The following is a 14,333-nucleotide window of genomic DNA, read 5'->3' on the forward strand; positions in this document are numbered from 1 at the left end:
AAGCTATGAATGTATGCCTTGCCTCATACATTAAAACAGAGTGCATGTCTAAAAGCATATATATAGAAAAGCTTGCCAAAGAGAGGGAAGCTGCTGGAGCCATAGCTAAAGTGGAAGCTCTAGAAGCAACAACATACTAAGGATAATACCCCAGGACAGTGCAAGGTAACTGATCTGGAACTTGAATCCCAAGACTCATTGCAGTGCACATAAGTTTATGTCCGCCACCACTTCAGGTAGCATACAGACTCTCCTCCAACGGTTAGACCTTTGTTTTGTGAGCCAAACAAAGAATGCTATACAACTCAACAACAGGTCAGCAAAAGCTGTCAAGTGGACAAAATAAAGATAATTAAAATTGACCACAAATGACATAACAGCATCCCATCTAATTAAGGTATTTTTTATGAGGCCTCAAATTAAAGTGGCTTCATCTGCACCTATCCTTGTACCAACCAAGTCACAATCGACTTTGCCAAGTTGCTTGAAGGATGCTAGCTAGTCACCAAAGGATTTGAAAATGTAATAACCACTCTGAAGGATGCCTTGCCGTAAACTTCATGGGGGATTACAAACACAAAAGATGGCCAATCTTATAAGTGACAGTCTTGACCTTTGCCCACATTTTACCAATGTTGGCCTGGATGTGTTTGGCCCTTGGTCTGTATACGCACAACATACTAAAAGGAACTATGCAAATGGTAAATGCTGGGCAGTCATATTTATTTGTATGACCTCAGAGCTGTCCATATAGAAGTCATTAAATCTATGGACACTCCTAGTTCCATAAATGCTCTCTTATGCTTTTTTGAAGGCCCCGTAAAACATATTTACTTTGAACTACATTAAATGATGTGGAGAAATACCTATTTATATAAGACTACACCTGGACTTTAAACCCACCTCATTCTTGGAAATTGGATTTCCAAGAATTGGTGCTGCTGGGAGAGTTGGTGAAAAAAGTTTGACTGAAATTTTATATTTATCCCAGATCTCCAGATTATGAGTTAAAAAGGGATCTGAAATTTCAGGACGTTGTACAAAGGGGCACCACAATAATGCACATAGAGAAACTGGGGTAAATTGATTACTTAATCTTTAACAACTTTCATGGCTGAAGTCCAGCTTTTATAAATACTAGACCTCTAACTCCTGTCTCAAATGATCCAGTGCCTATTTTGCTTACACCTGCCACTCTGCTAATTTAGAAAGCTGTGTTGTGTTTAAAGGACCAGTAAAATAAACAATTTTTTTTAAAAAATTCATTCGTATACCACGAAAAAAAAACCCACCAAGACTAATTAAACTTTAAAATCAGAAGCCTTTATTAAGAAATAACTTACCGAAACTCTGCTTGCGCTCCTCTTCAGAAAAGGTGATCCATCGTGCGGCGCTCGATTCTCCTTCCTGCCTTCGTTATAGGAGATAGCCAGGGAGGAGAAATCGAGCGACGCACGAAGAGGAGCACAAGCAGAGTTTCGGTAAGTTATTTCTTAATAAAGGCTGTGCGATTTTAATGTTTAATTAGTCTTGGGGGTTTTTTTGTGGTATACTAACAATTTTTTTTACATTTTTTTTGATGTTACTGGTCCTTTAATGCAACACCATTCCTTGTACTCACTGAATTTCTTTCCATTCATGTTCCAGTTTCCCTCTTGCCTTAATATTACAGTAAATTCTATACTTCTAGACTTCTACTCTTTTTTTCTTTAATTAAATTTACACTCAGTCTATGCAGTGTGGAGAGAATAATCACAATGGAACACATGGGACTTCAGTTAAGTATTACTGTGAATTAAACTGATGAATAATATTCAGCCTAATCCACATTCACACCTTTTACTTTACAATAAGGTATAGAACACATATTTTTATCAATTCACTGTTCTATTTAATTATAAAGCTATGTTTTTTGGAGTCTTTTAAAGAGATCTGTAGGAGCTCACTGTCTCAATTAATATACAGAACAGCAGGTTGCCCTGCACAGTTTGCAGTGAAATAATATTAATTTAAATGTTATTGTACAATACATTTCCAAGGTTGGCATCATTTAGAGAACAAACAAGAACATTTTCCAGAATTTACACAAGTTCTGTTGCAATGTAAAGTATGCAAGTGATCATATAATTATTTGCTTATGGAATACACTTGTCCATTCAATTCATAATTCCGATTCCTTTCTCTTTTGCAAGTAAATAATTTCTGCTGAAGTTTTGGGTTAGTAATTATTATGACTATAGGACTGAGACTTGAGTACGAGGATGCTAAGAAAATTCGAATCTCATTCATATTAGGAGAAACGTTAGACAGAGTCAAGGTGTAGATCCACATACAGTTATCCAACCCATAAAGCAGTACATACAATGCAACCAACAAGATCACAGCTTTAGAAGCTCTGTACTCCACAGATCTCCGCTGGGTTCTGTCTGAGCTGCGTATTCCTTTGACTGATCTTTCATGAGTAAGCAGTGTAAATACAATATAACTACTTGCCAAAACCATCAGCCCAACAAAAATAAAATCACGAATTGAATAAATTGCTCCATTGACTATGTATGCCATGTAGTTCAAGAAATCTGCATCACAGTACACTAAATGAAGAGTATAGGGGGAAGTTGTTTGATTTCTTCGTGTACGAGCATTGAGAATGAAATAAGGGCATATGGCAATGTTAAATATCCAGAAAAGAAAAATAATAGCCACCACATTTTGGGAAAGCTTCTTTTTAAAATAAATCCACAACTTTGTGTTTGGAGCTATAAGTATACACTGGTAACAGCTGAGAAAACTGGTAACACATATAGACATGGCCCGATTTACTCTGTAGGTGAAGATAACAAATTTGCACTCTGTGTCATCCAGCAATTCCTCAACTCCTAATGCATTAATCAGTTGGGGTATGATTCGAGAAAGGATCACAAGCAAATTCACCAGCGCTAGCATCATTAATATGATATTGGTTGGCATCAGTTTCCTTTCAAATATCCTGAAGTAGGTTAATTGTATTATAATGAAGACATTCCCTGGAACCCCAGTTATTACCAAAAGAAGGAAACCAACAGCCTTAGGAAGAAGATATAGATCCATAGGTGTTAAGCAAGTCCTTGATAAATACCTATAAAGAGAGGAATTGTACAAAAATCTTGTTAAAAATCATTCTCACATTATGTTGATTTTCCTCTAAACAGATTTAATCCGAAAAGATTTTGGGGCTTTAGTGTAGGTTAAAACTAAACAAGGGTAGTAACAAATAATAGTTTATATTTTTCCCATATTCCTGATTATTTTTTGCCAAATATCTATTGAAATGAAAATGAGAAAGGAAGAGCTACCTGGGATACTACATGAAACCAGTGGCTCTCAAGCTTTAAACAGGTTAATGCAGTGATCCCCAACCAGTAGCTCCTGAGCAACATGTTGCTCCCCAACCCCTTGAATGTTGCTCCAAGTGGCCTAAAAGCAAGTGCTGATTTTTCAATTCCAGGTGTAATGCCAAACAGAACCTCAATGTAGGTTGACAATCCATATAGGGTCTACTAAATGGCCAATCACAGCACTTATTTGGCACGCAGGAACAGTTTTCATGCTTGTGTTGCTCCCCAACTCCTTTTACTTCTTAATGTTGCTCACAGGTTCTAAAGGTTGGGGATCCCTGGGTTAATGTATATTATCAGCATTTTTTAAAGGCGTAAGGGGGAATGTAATATTGGTCACTAATGCAAAAATCGTTCGCAATTTGTACACAATGCAAATAAATGTTTGCTAAGGGAAAAATGTTGCCTTTGCAAACACTTAGCCCCTCATGTGACAGTAGGATAGTGATTGCAAATGTTATAGTTTGCACAGTGTATCTAATAAAATTTCAAAATCACAAACCGTTTTTCGAGACAAAATATAACTTTGGCACTTTGTGAATTGTATTACATTTCCCCCATATCACCAAAGAGACAAGTGGGAAGTAAAAAATAACTGCCACGTGATAAAATACACAAAGTAAGTTGTAGGAACACTCCAAAGTTAAGTAAAATATAAATACATGGAGGACAATTGATCTGGCCAAATTTTACTACATACATAAGGGAGAGTTTGATCAATTCATATTACCTGGCAACCGGTTTTATGAATAATTTAGTCTGTGTAGGTGCCCATAGGGCTTTTTAGTTACAAGATAAGTTAGGACCACTTTACTGGGGTTTACCTTGGTATGGTGGAAAAATTATTATTTATGATCATAAACTGTAAATAAACACTTGTTTTTTTAAATGTATGTACAGTATTTGGACAATATAAACTATTTATAAAACTAGGAGCTAGGGAATATACATTGATTAAACCCTCCTTTTGGTGTGTAGTAAAATTGGCCAGATCAGTCATACTTCCATTTTATCAGTTATAACATTTGATACATTGTGCTTGTACTATTTTCAATAAAATATATGGAAATGGAAAAAAAAGAAAGAAAAGAAAGAAAAATAAATGTATGAAAATGATTTGCAAATCATCTCATTCTCTTTTCATTTGTACAGTGTCAAAACTTTTTTGCAAATGGGTTTTTACTTTTAAACTTTAGAACATTTTTAATGGACTCTAGACTCTGTACTAGGACAAAAGAGGTTCACCGCAGCTGAACAGGTTTTACTAAGAAGAAAAGCATGGCAGAAATGCCAATAAGTAGAGCGGAAAAGAATAGACAGATACTAGAGAGAACAATTTCCAGCAGAACAGGATTACACATAACCGTTGTACATGTGACAGCCCCATCTACTGATCTCACAACAACAGTCAATACATAACATTTTATTTAGCCTTGGAGTGCTCTCGTCACAACCCTTTGTGTAACTTTGTCTCAAAACCCCAGTGAAAATCATTTTCCAAAAGACTGTCCGGGGCATGGCCTACCATATAGAGTAATACTTAAATCTGAAAATAGACAGAATTTTTTTACAATCTAATACAGAGCACACAACTCATATTATAAAGGTAATTTGTTTCCTTGATTTGAATGCATGAAGTTACAGTGATTGCTATGAAAGTGATTGCAATTACTGAACTGAGTGTAGGAGACAGTAAGGGATTAGCTCCCTAGAGAACAATTGCAACAGTCTTAATGAGGTTTATATTTTGTGAACTGGAACTTACCCAGTTATGTTTTTGTATGAGCAAGTAATTAGCAGGCTTGTGACTCAAAAGTCATAACAGAGTGCAGCAAGCTATGCAACATTTTTAAATGTTTAAAATTAATAATTTCTATACACAGTTTATCCATATAAAGTTACATTTTGATCTCCCAGAGCCCTTATTAAGGGAAGTGTATAATTAAAGCATTAAATACGTTTTAATTGTATTCTTCTTTATTATTATTCTTAGCAGGGGCAATTTGGTCCATTCTGCCGCATGAGGCAGCAGCACCTGGTCATTCCACGTTGCCCCAGAATCTGGACATGTCATTCTGTTTTAGAACCCCACTTACCTTCCTTCTGGATTCGTCCTCTTCTGAAATTTACTTGTGGAGTCTCTGTAACTGGAACTGCCCACGTGTTCACCTCCCCACTTGCCTGCCATCATGCCCACTTGCCTGCCATCATGCTTAACTCTGGACTCTTTGATTGCGTGCAAGTACTGAAAATTTTTTCTCATTGGTATTGGGTCTAAAACGTTTTTTTACAATGAGCACAGTGTATAAAGCAGTATATTATTCTTAAACCTATTCAAAAGAGTGATGCTGTATGGATATATGTTATGGGATTCAGCTGTATTTATAACCCACTGTGACTTGGATATAACCACCAGAGATTAATTAATCATCACCATCTAAAATTGGTATGAAACACTAAGGGCATTGAAATACATAGTTTATATGACCCCAGGGGTGGGTCCTGGACAACAGGTACCTTTAAGATGTATAGTAGGGCTAATTACTGCAGCAGGAAATAAGAGAGCCATGGGAGTTCAGGAGGGGACTGGTAGGCAAATGGGATGTCTGCAAAGGAAAAGTGTGTGAACTCTCTCCTCCCTGGGGATCAAACAATACTTGCAAGGCTAGGTGAGCTGGAACCCTGAAGGGGAAAATGAATTACTTTTTCAGTTTTTGATCTACATGAGAACTGGTGTTACTTTATGCTTTGGACTATGTTTTATTTGCCATTTTACCTGCTGAAGATACAGCTTATTTGAGTCAGAAATAGATGGTCCTTTATTCTACTGCTGTGGTGTGACCTAGTGCCTGGACTATCCTTTTCCCCCTGAACTTGACAATAGTAACAGCCATGTAGGTTGAGAAAAAGGATACATGTCCATCAAGTTCAACCTTTTAAGTCTTTATATAACCTGCCTAACTGCTAGTTGATCCAAAGAAAGGCAAAAACCCCATCTGAAGCACATCCAGCTCTCCATTTTTAGCAGTCAGACTCATTGCATTTGAAAACATATTGTAAGTTTTTCAATGGGGAACCGCTGTAACTGGGGATAGCCACTGCATGGGGAGTGGATATGGCGGACGCCCAGGGGTGTAGCCATAGGTGATTGGAGGCAAAGACATGATGATAGTAGATTGAATATTTAATGGCAGCCAGAACAAAGAAAACAAAAGGCAGGAACAGGCAAAAAGGATAATCAGAGTATCCACAAGGTGAGGAACTAAAGGTACTCACTCAGGAACAAAGTAAAAGGTATTCAGGAACTAGGTATACAAAAGACAAGTATACCATATTTCCAAGAATCAAGGTTTCCAGGTATGGAGGTTTCCAGGTATGGAGGTTTCCAGGTATGGAGGTTTCCAGGTATGGAGGTTTCCAGGTATGGAGGTTTCCAGGTAACCAGGTTCCGGTCGGCAGGAACAAACAAATTACATTCAATGACTCAGCCCTGAGCAAAGCTCAGGGCGGGGTTTATAAAGGGAAGGTGATTAGGAATGGGAGACACATGAGGGTAAAGGAGGTGGGTGGAAAACAGGGAGAAGACATACTGTGAACAGGCAGATACTGTATACATGAGCATCAAAGACAAGATCAGGACCAGCCCCAAGAGCCTCCAGTGGCTCACATGGTAAGTACAAGAATCCCGGACACTGAAAACCAGAGTTTGAGTCCTGGCTGATCCTGACACATACTTACTGGAATACTGGAGAACTTTGTAAATAAAACATGTGGTCCTCCCTGTCCTTAATAGCACCACCAACCAAATCCCTTCCTATGCCCATTACCTTACCACATCTAACCTATTCTCCACGGAATCCATTACTGCACACGCCACCCCCCATGCCTAATTTAAAATCTCCTCCAGCACTCTAGCCATCTTCTCCCCAAAGCAGCTGCACCATCATCAGGTGCAGCCCATCCTTGGCAAAGAGACTGTAGTTGGTTGAGAAATCAGCCCAGTTCTCCAAAAACCCAAAGCCCTCCTCCCTACACCAATCATCTCCCTAATAACCATTTTAAAATGTTCTAGGATGCATGTCACGAAAAGATATATTTTTTACAACTATTTAGTATAACAGAAATTCTGATATTTATTGATTTTTAATTTTTACAATCATGCATAATTTCACTTCTACATAGCTGTTTAAGGGGGAAGACAAAACAGGGCACCTGCAAAGTTCTGCCACCAAACATGCACACCCACACTTCTCAATATGGTCCCTATCCCTGATGATAAAAGGCAGAGTACTGCTGTGGGGCTTGTATTCATTTTAAATTCAGTCTATGACTCTCTGCAGTTAAAGCTGATCTAATCCTTCCTACAACTGTGCATGATCCTGTATTGTCTTGGGTTTATATTTTGCTTGATCTTCTAAAGAACTATACTTATATTGTATTTACTGTTACATGTACTGGTGATTCCCACTGTGCGCTTCATATCCATGCTGGGACAGATTTGCGCAGGGTATCTTGTACTATATGAGCCAGTTATAGGTGAAGTCTCTATAGTAATACAATTTTTGTAATCCCTGTGCAAATGTGTGTGCTATAAAGTAAAACAAAAAAATTTGCACTTCCATAAAATATGGATTATATATGGGTTATTTGTTAAAAGAATACCTATTTGTGCTTCTAACTACTGTAGTAGACATATGAGGTCACTGAATGGATGTTTTCATTCATCCAGTCACAGAAAAGTTTGTCAGCCCTTTCAGACTCAATTATTACTCCAGCTTTTCTACAGTATACATCTCTTCAAGTGTAAGTAAATGTATTATATATAAGATGGAGTAATGATTGTGTCTCTCTTCACAAAAGTATTTATAATAAAACATAGGTGCATATTCAAGGAGGACCTGAACACACAAGGAGGAATGTAATTAAAATCAAAAGTGTTGTTTAAAATTACATTTTTGCAAATGTTTCTAGCTGCTCGTAATGTAAAATCATTCACTGGTGAATATTACATAGCTCACTATCACTAAACAAAGGTTAGCATTATCACCTGCCCTGGATTTTTATTAAATAATTTGCAAAAAATCTTTTTGCAACTGCAAATTTTTATTACATATTCTGCGCATGTTCTTAAAAATTATTTTGTTGCAAACTTTACAAGGGAGTCGTTTAGGTCTAAAATCGGTCAAAATTGATGCAAACAATGAAAACCTCGGTCGCTAACGTTTGCAATGATATTGGTGAACATTTTTTGCGCTAACTAAAGATATTACATTCCCCCAAAAAGTCTAGTCAGCTTACCCTCCGGGCTAGTAAACTAAACATTCAAAATCTGTATGGGTGTTGCGCCAATAAGACAAGTTGAGTAAAAGCACCAAATGAGTTACCAGAGGCAGCAAAAGGCCACTTCTGGTAACTTTAAGAGCTGACTTTCTGTTCTTTATAGCTTTTTAAACCACTCTCTGCACTAGCGATGCGGCCCTCCTGGCCCCCCTCCAGCTCAAGAAAGGTAAATGCACGGGGGGGGCAGCACCTCTGAAGCAGCCTCAGGGTGGCACAGTTTGCAGAATCACCCCTGAATGTCCGTCCTGTCTGTGTAGTTAGTGGAATTTAGTTCATGTTATTGTCTGAATATGTACATGTTAAGTAGAGACCCATAGTGTTAACAGTCCCTATGGATGGAAATGAATAATGAACAAATCTGTTCATCACTACTGGAAATTTTTGAAACGCATGAAACACATTAAAATCTATGGGCAACTTTTTTATTGCGGCAACTTTTTTGTAGCAAAATATATTAGAGTCTCATGGGCTTTTTTCGTGGCACATTTTTTTCTGCTTTTGTGCTACCAATAAAACATTTTTTCTTTACTTTCAAGTCTTGTTGACTGTGTTGAGCAAATCTGCCATGTTTTGCTTCCCAAAGCGGTATAAAAATTTGCCAAATTGCATTGGGGTCAATTGGATGGTAAAATCACATTCATTCAGATTTTTTTTTTTTTAAGAAACATTTTTTATTCGAGCAGTTGGACAATACAAGTCTTCCATTTCCATATACATATATGTGCTTTTTGTTTCCATTTGCATAATACACATAGCTCGTTTACATATAGTAACATACAGTCGGAGTTCTCTGTATAATTAGTGCATATAGAAATGGGAGGGTGAAGCGTACAATGCAGTATCAAATAGATATTCAGATTGCTGTATGCAAACTTGTAAATATGGGTAACATTTTCACCTTATCATTAACCAAAAAATAAATAAATAAATTAAAAAAAAAGAAAAGGATGATCATTGCAATTACTCTTTCTTTCTCTTTATAGGTCTTTTCTGGTCTCTGAAGCTGCTATGCCGGAAGCCCCTGCTAGTCACAGACTAATTGGAGGGTCTCCAGTTATTGTCCTCGTGATATACCATTACGTGTAAAGAAAGCACTCGTGGAATCTAAGCCCTATAGTTTGTGGAATTATGTCAATAAACGTTTCCCAGGTTTCTAAAAACCTTTGGACAATTGCGTTTTTATTAAGAGATGCTTCTATCCAATCCATGTAGAAAACTCGCACCAATTTCTCCAGGAATAGCTTAACAGTGTGTGTGTGTGTGGGGGGGGGTGTTTGTTATCCAGACTTGTAATATAGTTTTTTTAACTACTGCTGTTATGATCAACAAGAGTCTTTTTGCACCCCTTGTAATTCTGGTATGGGTGTTGGGGGTTGTGCCCCAAAGTGCCCAAGCTGCTGTTAGTGGGACAAAATTCACTAAATGTCTGCTTGCATAGTCTCATATCTGACTCCAGAATCTTCGTATGTGTGGACAGGTCCATAATATATAATAGGAGATCATCTGCAAAGGCCATGATTTTGGTTTCATGGTTTCCTACTTTAATGCCGTGGAAAATCGTCATATCTTGGAGGATTCTTAAAAGGGGGTCCAATGTTAGATTAAATAACAAGGGGGATAATGGGCATCCCTGCCTTGTGCCTCTGTGTATGTTAATAGGATCCATTATGGTTCTGTTAATTAATAGCCTCGTTTGGGCATTAGTATACAAGTTGTGTATGTAGGTTCCAAAGACATCCCCCAAGTTTCTACATTGCAATATTTGAAACAGGAAAGGCCATAAGATTTTGTCAAATGCCTTTTCCGCATCAAGGCTTAAAAGAACATTCTTTATGTATTGGTGTTTCGTGGAGATTAATGTTGCCGCTATCGCTGTTTGAATTCCCCTTGTCGAGTGTCGATGGCGGACAAAGCCCAGTTGGTGGTGCGTTAAAAGATCTGGCAGTAGAGATTGGAGTCTTTGGGCTATAATCTTAGATAAAATTTTTAGATCGACATTCAACAATGAGATTGGGTGGTAAGAATTTAAGTGGGTTGGGTCTTTATGGGGTTTGGGGAATAATGTGGTATAAGCCTCTATTTGTTCTTTGGCGATGTCCCCTTTCCGATATATGGCGTTATATACATTTGTCAATAGTCGAGTGGCATGTGGACTCAGAATTTTATAGTTCTCAGCAGTGTATCCATCCAGACCCGGCGATTTATTGTTAGCCAAATTTCGTATCGTGGCAGTTACTTCTTCGTCAGTTATGGGCGCATTAAACATATCCCTTTGGGTCTGTGTTATCTCTGATAAAGAGGCCTTATGTAAGATATGGTTAATCAGTTCCTCGTGTGGGTTCTCTGCTGAGTATACTTCCCCAAAGTATAGCCTGAGGAGTACAAAGGAGTACAAACGGGTATTCTGTTATCCAATGCTTGTAGTTTAAGAATATGGTTGGCTTTGGATCTGGGTTTAATGAGGGCAGCTAGGAGTTTCCCTGTTTTGTTCCCCCACCTATAATATTTGTACTTAGTATATTCTAGATTTTTTTGGGCTTTGGATGTGGTATAAGTCTCTAGGAGTTGTTTAGCTTCCATATACTTTTCCTTGGAGGTTGTTGTTGGAGTGTCTATATAGTCTCTATGTGTTATTCATTCACATTTTTAAAGGGCAAAAAACTCAAATTTTTGGAGATTTATTATACCCCAAAGCTGCTAGATATCCGAATCCAAAAATACTCCAGCTAAAACCTGTCGAGGTCATGTAGAAGTCAATGGTAGATGTCCGTTTTACAATTTGAAGATGTTTCTTGACATTGTGATGTGTGCATGTTTTCGTACGATAATCTAAAAAAAAAAGTCGGAGTTTTCATGCCAACTTAAACAAATTGTACGATTCGAGTGTCAAAGTCGTACAATTCAAATAGTTGCTCGATTTTGTCAAGACTTTTCCCGCACTGACTTTTTCAAGCTGAAATTTTTAATAATTGTATAAATTCCAGATTTAGTAAAATACCCCCTTAGTAACTATGTTGCTATTTAACCAAAAAGTTCCATCTATATTTTATCTATAATTACCTTACAAACGCAATGCAAATCCCACTGAGGGTTGAACAGGGGAAACGTAGATTTAAAAATTTCGGGAGTCAGGTAAGGCCAGTAAAGGCAAGAATCTGTCAAAGAAATACAGGCTAGGTGGAATGTTTAGCAACAGCCCTTTTAAGAACATGTTTATTATGCTTTGTTTATGTTTCCTACAACCAGAGCCTAAAGTGTGTGTGTGGATCAAGATTTTATACTAGGCTTCAGGATTACACCATGATAACCAGTATACTGACACTTGTGTTTGTTCTTTACAGCATTGTCAAGACAAAATAGTTTTTCCATGGGGTTAACAGTCCCTATGGAAGGAAATCCCCTACAAGTGCTATTTCCAAAGTTGCTAGGCAGAAGCCTCTATCTAATTATCTTATTTACATTTTATTGCTCTCAGAGTTAGTGACAACTTCCTGTCAAACTTTAATATATTGATTAGAAAGGGGATATCCTTCCAATTTGGCTTTCATCTACTGACCCAGGGACAACCCTTCTAGAGAAAGTTGGGAATCGGGGACCCCCTGAACGAGGTTTAATCAGATATAGGACTAGCATTTATCAAGTGTACATTCTAGGAATTGTAAGGAAAAGCTATAAAGAGCAGTCTTTTGCTCTACTAAAGGATTGTAGTTAGAGGTAGCTCTCCTTAGGCATTACTGGCTTTGCATATTGCTCCCTGTGCAGTTTCCATTGGAAGGGTTTTGGGCCACTAGCTGGTAGCCGTAAAGGGGTGTTCTCACAGATGCTCCTGGACTCCTTTGAGGACATTAGCATTAGGGATGCACCGAATCCAGGATTCAGTTTGGGATTTGGCCAGGATTCAGCCTTTTTCAGCAGGATCCTAATTTGCATATGTAAATTAGGGGTGGGGAGGGAAATCACGTGACTTTTTGTCACAAAACAAGGAAGTAAAACATGTTATCCCCTTCCTACCCCTAATTTGTAAATGCAAAATAGTGGATTCGGTGCATCCCTAATTAGCATCCAGGCTAAAAGTTAACTGCCTAGCATTTCCACAGTGGTGTCACATTCACTTGTTCTATCTGTGACTATGTCCGACTACAACAACACTACCTCATTGATCTGTGAATGTTAACCTTGTTAAGAGGTAGAGAGGTACAAGACCTTTTATATAATGACCAGAGGTAAACAATTTAGGGACCACTGCGTGGGGTTCACTGTATGGTAGCTTATCAATTTTATGATCATAACTTTGAAACAAAAAAAACATGTTTTTTAAAATACATGCGCTTGCATATTTATTGAATTACTTAGACAGGGGATCAGGGAATGTGCATTGATTAACTGGCCAGGTCAGTAGCACTTCCATTGTACTTTAACATATTATAATTCAACCCTAGGTGTGCACCCACAATCCCCTTTTTTTGTCTATGTCACTTCCCCCTTCACCTGGCCTTGACTCAATTGCTTAATCTATACATGTGTGCTAAATTGAATGTAAACAGTGCAGCACACAGAGCCAGCTCCATGTGGGAGATTTCTTTTAATTATGCAAAATTGTTGGTCTAAAAGTTACGAACAAATGCAAAACCAATTACAGACCTCATTCAGACCCACAGATTTTTTCTTTACTAAATATAACTTAGTTCCCCCCGCTGGCTCCTCTGATATCTGTAATTGGTAATCCAGTTATTATGTAGTGATTGGCAAATTTGTCCCGTTTTGTTTAGCCGAAAAATTCGGGAATTCGTTAATTTTGACGCTGGCATTAAAGTCAATGGGGGTTTGAATGTTGACGTGTAACGGTTTTGACACGAGCAACTCTTCCCACATGCATCCAAAAAATTTTTTCGTTTTAATGGCAATTTCGTGAATTTATTTACTAGGAAAATTTTCTAATGAATTTTTCACCAAAATTAGCATGGAAAGAGTGATGTTGATAATGAGATTTAAAAGCCGCTGCTCTGTCTTTATAATGATATTTTCACCAGACTGAACCTGGAGAAATTCCTCTTCGCAAAACTACGTTCTTGTGCTCTTTGTAAAATGGAGAATTTTCACTGGAGAAGAGAGGTGAATTCAAGTCAATCCACCACTGCAAAGTTAATTCTCCAAAATTGGTGTATTTTCCTTTTAGTAAATTGCCGATGTTCAGGGAAATCTTCAGCTTTGGTGTAACTACTGAAAATTTTCACTTTCACACTTTAGTAAAGTTGCCCCATAGTTTTAATGGACTGATGATATAGAGCATGTGCAGGGCTTACAAGATAACAAACTAGATGCCCTGGATGGCATTTTTCTAAAGCAATAGCAATAGTTTGTTTGCAAGTGACTGCTTCACAAGGAGGATATTTCTCAGTTTCAGCTACCAGTAACATAGTAAAGCTGCCTGTTTGTGCCTAATAGTTTAAAGTATTGTTGATTTGTTACTTTCATGGTTCTTTACCTCTTGGCTTCCTGTGTTTCTAATTCTTTAGCTGTTCAGGTGGCTACATGTATTGCCTTATTCTTGTGAGTTAACAGACAGCTAGGTCTGACAGTTCTGAAAGAATCTAATTCATCTAGCTCTGAACCAGGATC

General features: G+C 37.8%; 1 protein-coding gene across 1 annotated transcript; it reads right to left on the reverse strand.

Moving 5' to 3' along the window:
- Nucleotides 1-2,127: 2,127 nt before the first annotated feature.
- On the reverse strand, nucleotides 2,128-3,087 carry LOC108707466 (olfactory receptor class A-like protein 1). The gene has a single exon (XM_018245471.2). The coding sequence runs from the start codon at nucleotides 3,085-3,087 to the stop codon at nucleotides 2,128-2,130; it is 960 nt and encodes a 319-aa protein (XP_018100960.2).
- Nucleotides 3,088-14,333: the final 11,246 nt, after the last annotated feature.

Source organism: Xenopus laevis, chromosome 2L (genome assembly GCF_017654675.1).
Source record: "Xenopus laevis strain J_2021 chromosome 2L, Xenopus_laevis_v10.1, whole genome shotgun sequence".
NCBI classification, from domain to species: Eukaryota; Metazoa; Chordata; class Amphibia; order Anura; family Pipidae; genus Xenopus; species Xenopus laevis.